Source organism: Helicoverpa armigera, chromosome 16 (genome assembly GCF_030705265.1).
Source record: "Helicoverpa armigera isolate CAAS_96S chromosome 16, ASM3070526v1, whole genome shotgun sequence".
In the NCBI taxonomy this organism is placed as follows: Eukaryota; Metazoa; Arthropoda; class Insecta; order Lepidoptera; family Noctuidae; genus Helicoverpa; species Helicoverpa armigera.
In genome coordinates, this window is record NC_087135.1 from 4,157,981 (window position 1) to 4,166,438 (window position 8,458).

The window sequence follows — 8,458 nt, forward strand, 5'->3', positions numbered from 1 at the left end:
TTAATCTCGTAGACTAAATTGACACTTGCAAATGTCAAATTTACAAATAATGTTGCCAGCTCTTTTGTACAGTGTTATACTTATGATACCGGTTTGTTGAATCGTAACTTTTTATCTATGGTAGACGAATTTAATTTTAATTCAAAGTTTTATATTTAAAATTCACGTACGTACCACACGGCTGCACGACGTGCTACAAACTACCAGGGACATCTGATCACGCAATGCAATGCTTAACCATCAAGGATAAGCACATTATTTCAGGATATTTATTCTAAAAAAACGATACTTGATTTTATTACCGCTTAAGTTTCGGTTGTGCCACATCACTATTTAAGAATTGCAATAAACGGACAACACTCGTAATGTCAGTTTAGTCTACGAGATTAAAAAACAGACTATAGTTGTCACCTTGAGGCCCCATTAAGAACTCCAATTCGTTCATGGTGCGAGTTCCGACTCATCACATCGAGACCTTCCTCAAGGAAGAGTTTTTTGCCGACGAGTGTCGTCTATCTGAGGTTCCTAGGATGGCTACGCGACACCTCGCAGCGTAACACAACGCCGACACTTCGTGTGCATTCGTTTTAAGTTATTTATATGAAATATGCATTAGTGTAAATAAATTCTACTAAATGTTCGACAGATGATATTGGTGTCACCCTTTTTAATTCCATAATGAGACAAATGACGTCAACCGCGTCTTCGAAATCGAAAAATTATTAATTAAATTACTTAAGTATGCAGTCTGTCAAAATCTCATAATATTTAAAACAAATACTATTTATATAGTGAATATAAAACTTTATTATTTAAATCAAACTTACATCTATATAAAAGTGCTAAAAATACCCATTATCTGCTTCAGATGACGACGACGTGCCTCCGATCCACGGGTTCTCAGACGACGAGCCGCTCGTGATCGCGTGAGCTCCCAACTTGTGATGTAACCGTGATCTTGTCTAAAACATAGTATTTATTTTTTCATAAAAAAAAACTCACATCTTAAGACAAATTGTAGTCTGCTTGTGGTTGTAAAATTGAATTAGTTACAATAGTCGAATTTATTTTATTATCGTTATATTACAACTGCAGTGCATAGAAACATCGATCTAACACATCGATATGTATATTTTTAATTTTTTTACTTCATAACGCCCCGAGTATTATTATGTTATTCAGAAGCAATTTATATTATTTTAGTTTTAAAGTAGCTGCGAACATTCCTTGAACACTATTTTAGCCGAATTAGTGTCAATGACAAAGTGTGGCGGAATGTCCGCAGCGTAACCGACGGGCTGTAAATGGTAAGACTTGTTAAATTATGTTTATAATCTACGTAAAGACATAAGTTATAAGTTTCCGGAGATACGGAATCGTAGGCGACATGAACAATTCTCATTTCATATAATCGGCACCAAAGAATAGAAGTACAACATAAAGAGATATTAACATCTATGCTGAACTGTTGTTACATTATCGTGGATCTCGACATTCCCAATGTGTTTGTGTAATGTTTTTTACTTTAGTTCCTATACAAGTTTAGTGCCGCGTCATCTTATTGACCAGTCTTGTGAAATTGTTAAGTTATCGTTATATGGCTGGGCTCATGTATTATGTAAACTGTGAACATTTAAAGATAATAAATGTTTAAAAGTCCGGTATTGTTTTATTTTCCTTTACCTTATATTAGTCCTTTAATACTGCAATGGCCCGCATGGCCCACTCATGTATGGGCAGTAGAACGAGCGTACTGTCTCGAGACACGGCGACCGCCACTGCTGCTTGACGTCCGTGCATGTTGCAGATCAACGAACCGCCTATACCAGTCTGGGAAACGAATAGCTATGAAATTCCTGTGCTATTCATTCAATTGCTTGGGAGGTCATCATCCTCCGAGCATTTTCCGCAACTATGTTGGGGTCGGCTTCCAGTCTAACCGAATGTAGCTGAGTACCAGTGCTTTACAAGGAGCGACTGCCCTATCTGACCCCCTCAACCCAGTTACCCGGGCAACCTAATACCCCTTGGTTAGACTGGTGTCAGACTCACTGGCTTCCGACTGCCAAGGATGTTCAATGACAGCCGGGACCTACAGTTTAACGTGCCATCCGAAACACAGTCATTGGTTACTTAACTACTTAAGGGTTTATTACTTTTTTGGACATGCAAATGCTTGGTATGTGTTGTGACTTACCACAGTACTGCGAGCCTGCACAGATGCGCACAATGCTTCTTTCGGCACGTTGATCCCATTGAGCGAGAGTCGTCCGTTGCACGTATGAAGTGATGCACGCTGCCACCGAGACTTGGGACGCATGGCTAAGATAAATGATAGTTCTCATTATCGTGTATCACAATATTTAACTTGATCATCATTTCATTTGTTTAGCCTGTTCACAACTACATATATTGGGGTCGGATACCGGATGCAGCTGTGTTTTTCAGCATTTTTCAGATGTGTTCTGACCTCTTAAACCCATACAACACGATACGCCTACATGGAAAACTCGCTCTCACTAAATTGATCTTCAGTGCTTGGTCATTTTTTATTATTCAAAGGGGCGATTATTATCACACGAAAAAAAAACAATCGGTATTACCAACCTTGATCAAATCCTCCCCATCCAATGAACAGGCATTCATCTCCCAATCGCGGATCAGCTAAACACGCCGGATGAATATTGGTCCCAAGTCTAAACGGTCGCTTCCAGTGCTGAAAATAAATACGTGTAAGTAAGCTAAAATTAAGTTTGTTTTGTGAATTAACAAAAAGAGTATTGAATGGATGAAGTTTTCAAAGTCAAAACAGTGACCAGTGGTTTTAAGGGAGATGGGGGATGAACGTGACATTAGTTTAGCTATAACAATAGTAGTACAGTAGAATTTTACAGTTAACCTTTAATATTTTAGGAACCAGCAGTAATACCGTTGTAGAGATGTAAAGTGACCGTCACGTTATATGTGACCGATTAATCTGACCGAGCATATTGGACATTTATCCAATTTGACCGGTCACTTATTGTCATTTATTGTCAGCAACGTCAGAATCGTTTTTTTTGTTTAAAAATAGAATTTATTAGAAATAAACGTTTTTTCTTTCTTTATTTTATAAAACTACGGAAGTTTTAGAATCATCGAAGGTAACCAAATGTCATTTATCGATCTTTAAGATAAGATTTCGCCCGGCGGGAGATGTCGTGCGGTGTTCCGCAGGGGTCGGTTCTGGGCCGCTCTTGTGGAACATCGGCTACGACTAGGTGCTGCGCGCCGACCTCCCTAGCGGCGTCAGGTGTTGGTTCTGGCACAAGGGAGGTCGCACCAGGAGGCGGCCGAGATAATAACGCGCGGGGTTGCGACGATCATCGAGAGGATCTAGCTGCTGGGCCTGGAGGTGACCTTGCACAAATCCGAGGCCATGTGCATTCATGGGCTTCGGAACGCGCCACCTTCAGGCTCCCAAGTCACGGTGGGGGGGGAGGGGGCACACACACTTCACATCGGCGTCGAGAGGGCGATGAAGTACCTAGGACTCGTCCTCGACAGCCGGTGGAACTTCGTTGAGCATTTCCGACGTTTGGGCCCACAACTGGAGAAGGCAGGTGCTGCCTTCAAACGGCTCCTGCCCAATCTGGGAGGCCCAAACGCGCCCTGCCGTAAACTCTACGCGGGGGTCATGCGGTCCATGGCCCTTTACGGGGCCCCGGTATGGGCACGTTCGGTACGGCCGCGTGCTGTACACTACCTGAACGTGCCCTAAAAGGTGATAGCCATTAGGCTAATCCGGGGGTACCGTACGATCTCCCGCGAAGCAGCTGGCCTACTTGCTGGACTGCCACCGTGGGATCTCGAGGCGAGAGTCTTCTTGCGCCTGTACGACTGGCGCGAGGAGACACTGCGCCGGGGGGAAACTCCGCTGCCGCGGCAAGTTGTCGCGCAGCGGGCGGAGCTCCGGCGCGATCTCATGGTGGCCTGGAGGGAGCGACTGTCGCAACCCAGTGCAGGGCACGCCACCATCGTGGCGGTAAGTCCACTCTTTGAGGAGTGGCTCGGGAGGAGTCATGGCGCCCTCACATACCGCATGACGCAGGTCCTCACCGGACACGGTTGTTTCGGGAGGTACCTGTACCGAATCGGTCGTGAGGAGGCACCCGGGTGTCACCACTGTGCGGACAGCCCCGAGGACACGGTGGACCACACAGTCCAGGTGTGCCCGCATGGGGGGCACCGCTGGGTCCTCGTCGAGGCTTTAGGCGGCGGCGACCTCTCTCGTCCGGCCCTGATCCAGGCCATGGTCCGGGGCGAGAGGGAATGGGATGCCGTCGCCTCCTTCTGCGAAGCAATCATGCTCGAGAAGGAGGAGGCGGAACGCCAGAGAGTTCGCACCTCTCATCCCAGCCGCCGTGCTGGACCAGGTAGACACCACGGGCGCCGGGTGTCGCGAGATGACTCCCGGCCACCGTAGGCGTGGGTCTGTGGGCGGTGAGTTCCGGTGGCTCATCGTCCCTCTGTCTACTTAGACGACAGACCCGTGTCGACACGCGCTCCTCAAAGAGATGTCAGCAACCCCAGAGGGGCCCAGTTGGGCCAAGGCCTGCCGGGGCTGCGGGTTGTTCGAAAGAGTTACCGCGGCTCTGGTACATAAAAGGCCTACGACGGAACATGACGGTTTTTAGTCAGTAAGAGTCTGACACTCCCTTACCGCTGCTAACCCACAGCAGGAGGGGTCATTTGATGATTTTTAACGTCGATAAAAAAAAAAGATTTCGCCGACACTCTATGATTAATGATTTGTCAGTATACATCAATAAAAATAAATACGTAGTTGAGAGTCTATCTTTTTAAAAGGGTATCTATGCACTATGTTGGTTTAGAAAGGCAATTATAGGTATTATTTCACATTCATAATGTTTTTAATTTGCTTGAGACGAAAATAATAATTGTACCAAGTAAAAAATACTTATTTAATATATCTGACCAGTCTGACAATAAATGTCCAATGTGACCGGTCATTTAATAGTAATTGACGGTCACTTATCGTATGTGACCGTCAGTTTACAACCCTATACCGTTGCCAACCGCCTTTCTACTCGACAATCAAGAAGCAAACGATAGCCAGATGAGTGGTGGTAATCGAAACGACTCACACAGAGTTTGGCTTATAATATAATTTACTGGCAACGATTTTAGGACGTCATTTTGACTAAATCAGAGACCCCGACAGCAAAAGTGACTCACCAAAATCGCCAAGTTGTTGTTCAACCCCCCATGCTTATATTGGGGATGCAAGCGGTAGGAAATGACTCGGCTTCTTGACCGCGATCTCTCATTGAGGTTCCAAAGTCCGACGATTAGTGTCACGTCCCCGGGGGAGCTCCTGGTAACGTCAATACAAGGGTTACTCATGACCCCTGACTATAATTATAGCGATTGCTATAATTAGTACAGGGGCATGACTAAACATCATTTCGTAATAAATAACTAGGTACCTTTGTAAGCCTACGTATAGCATCAATTTATATTTTTACCTAATAAGGAAAAACGATTATCTATATACTTAAGTACAACGTGCGGCTACAAAGGTATAAATCCAAATTCCTACTAAATACCGAAAGGTCTTTGGACTTTGATCTCTTTGACAGAGATATCAAACTTCCACGAATTATTTGTATAACGTAAGCGTGGATTTTACGAAGGCGAATTTATATGTGATAGAGGAACCTTACCTATACTGATATAGGATTGAGAAATCATACTTAGTTTGACCTCCTCAACCCAGTTACCCGGGTAAATCCCTTGGTAAGACTGGTTATCAAACTTACTGGCTTCTGACAACGCGTAACGACTGCCAGAGATATTCAATGACAGCTGACTGCTTCACTAGGAGACGATGATATCTTAAAAGGAAACTTGAGTGGACAAGCTCACCTATGCACGCAATCTGCAGCAGTGACGGCAGCTCGGGGATGGATGAGCGTGGCGTAGCATTGCACAACGTTCAGCTTATGTGTCGGCACCACTAGAGCCAGCCAGGGGTGCGACCCGTTCTCTGTGTCACCTATCTGCTTGCCTAGTAAGATAGAGGATGAAAGTTAAGTTCCGATAAATTAATGTAGTGTTAAGAAAGTCCAAGAAATTATCGTCCCTAAATACTTACAAAACCACACACACATTTATAAATGCATTCCTAATTTCGACCTCGTTAAATATGTCCGAAGATATTTTAACAATCCAAAGTTATTAATGCAGACGGCAATTTCATTTCATAGAAGTTGATTAAACAAAGATAAATGAAGACAACTTTATTATATTAAATACCTAGATTTAATATAATAAAGTTGTTAAAAATGCTCACCTTTATTTTTTGAATTCAAAGTCTTTGATGTCTTTCCACAACCATTAAATACTTGAAGGTCTTCAAAATCACTATTATTAATTTCAGAACTCGCTTCAAAGGGTCCATTAACTAATGATTCCTTGCTATCATCCTCTGCAAAGCTTTCCGTTGTTGTTGTTCTCGCTACAAAAGGTCGCGGCTTACTTTTGTTTCTCATTAAATTAAGGAGTTTAAAATCTTGTAAAACATTGAAGTCTGGGTTAGACTGATAGCTAATAGTTTGACTTTCTGCTTTGTAGTTCGATTCGTCTGATGCGGTCGATAATTTTAATGGCTTCCCGCGTTTTGATTTCTTGTCACTGCCTGTAACAAAGTCATTAATTGTTTAGATGTGTGGTCTGTTAGATTTTTTTCAAGTCTAGTTAGAAGACTTACCGAGTCTAGGATCAATAGTAGAGTATCCGAACTGGCCACTATCATTATCATCGTAATCGTCGTCGCTTCCATATGAACCTTTATTTTTATTGAAGAAAGTCCAATCAGGACGACTTTGTCCATGATCCGAATACAATCCAGTGAGCCCTGGTTTTGGTACTTCTACTACATAATCGTCTACATAATCATCTATATAATCATATCTTGTGTTCGGTTCTTGTTTCTGATTGTTTTGGTGCTTCAAATTTTTTACATTCCAATATGGGTCGTCGTAATCGTAGTCAGGAGTAGAAATCTTTGTCTGTGTAGGCTTTGATTTGTGGCTTTGTTGTGCATATCTACGTTGAAGCAAAATGTCTCTTTGCTTTTGAGCATAATTTTCCTTGTTCGATCTTTTGGGTCGCTTTATTTTTCTTGCGGTGTCCGGGAATATTATTTTCGATTGTTCCTGGTTTTTATTTTCTAACGGAAGCACACAACATATTTTGTACTGGTTATTGTTGGTTTTGCTTGCTGCTCTGAAAATTAAAAAATATAAAAAAATGAAATTTTATTGAGAAATGAAAACTTCGAGAATTATATTTATATTGATTGGCGAACCTACTTGATATCTAAGACCACTCCGTTACGCTGGCTACATTCAGCTCTTTTTATAAATGTGCAAATACTTTCAGACTGTTTCTCTCGGTAATTCATATTGAATGATATTTTATCATTGTACAAAATGCTTCCATTATTTATATTTTCAGTATTGTTTGCACTCATAGTAGTGGGTGAAACAGTTGTAGTATTAAATAAATCTTTCCATATAAAATTATCGCCATCAGGAAATCGAAACGTGAATTTGTCACCAATCTCTGGGGAATCAGTTCGTTCCTCTCCAGATTCTGTAATACTGTTACTGTTTACGTTAGTAAAATAAACTTTCTTTTCTTCTTCTGGCCACTTTATAATGTTGTGATTAACTATTTCTTTAGAAACTCTTTCCGGTTCACCATTACTAATACTTATACTTTCTGAAGATTCTACTTCACTGTCTGGTTTGTTATCTCTAAACACAATTCTTGCACTTTCATCTGTATCAAATTCACTCAAATTTTCAAACTTAGGTGGCGGTGGTCGCACACTCTGAAAGCTAGCCAGTTTATCGTTTAACCACCAGAACTCCCCGTTAATTTGGGCAAAAGAGAATTTTATTAAAAAGAAATAAAAGAGATATTGTGCCAGCATTTTAGAGTAGGTGCTCGTTTGTTAGATAATTTAGTTCAAATGCAGGATGTTGCACTTGTTGCAATGTTGTCGCGTGATTTCGTTATAATGCACTGGTCTATTATTCGACTACAATTATGTTATTCGCGTTGGCTACACGCTCTGTTCCCGCGCACGTCCTGTGACTGTAATTTTATGTCGAGCACTGAACTGACCAGCTTTTGTTTTGGTATCTCTACAGTTAAGTAGTTCGTCTCGTATGTCGATAAAAAATTGCGATTTTATTTCTCTATCTAATTTTTAATTTAAGCGATTTTAAAGTTTTGTCATTATCGATTAATAGTGATAGATCATACCCATTACTAACAGAATTTCATGATTCATTTTTATCAAACTGAAATATCTAATTGTATCTAACCACGGAGGAGAAAAGACTAGCGGAGGTGCCCTAACGTAAAATCTCCTAACAAAGCAGCG

At 41.8% G+C, this 8,458-nt stretch overlaps 2 protein-coding genes across 2 annotated transcripts in view; one reads left to right on the forward strand and one right to left on the reverse strand.

The window, feature by feature from the left end:
* The window catches only part of LOC110384471 (small ribosomal subunit protein eS19A), a 36,056-nt gene extending 34,397 nt beyond the window's left edge, over positions 1-1,659 (forward strand). The window contains exon 32 of the mRNA XM_049844567.2: positions 869-1,659. Within this exon, the coding sequence (XP_049700524.2) occupies positions 869-930 (62 nt within the window). The 3' untranslated portion in view covers positions 931-1,659. The remainder of the gene's footprint in view (positions 1-868) is intronic.
* Positions 1,127-8,209, reverse strand: LOC110384472 (uncharacterized). The gene is made up of 8 exons (XM_021345765.3): positions 7,377-8,209; positions 6,773-7,290; positions 6,356-6,700; positions 5,929-6,070; positions 5,239-5,377; positions 2,608-2,716; positions 2,198-2,322; positions 1,127-1,830 (listed from the first exon to the last, which is right to left on the reverse strand). The coding sequence occupies exons 1-8, from the start codon at positions 8,000-8,002 to the stop codon at positions 1,690-1,692; spliced, it is 2,145 nt and encodes a 714-aa protein (XP_021201440.3). The 5' UTR covers positions 8,003-8,209; the 3' UTR covers positions 1,127-1,689.
* Between the last annotated feature and the right edge of the window lie 249 nt (positions 8,210-8,458).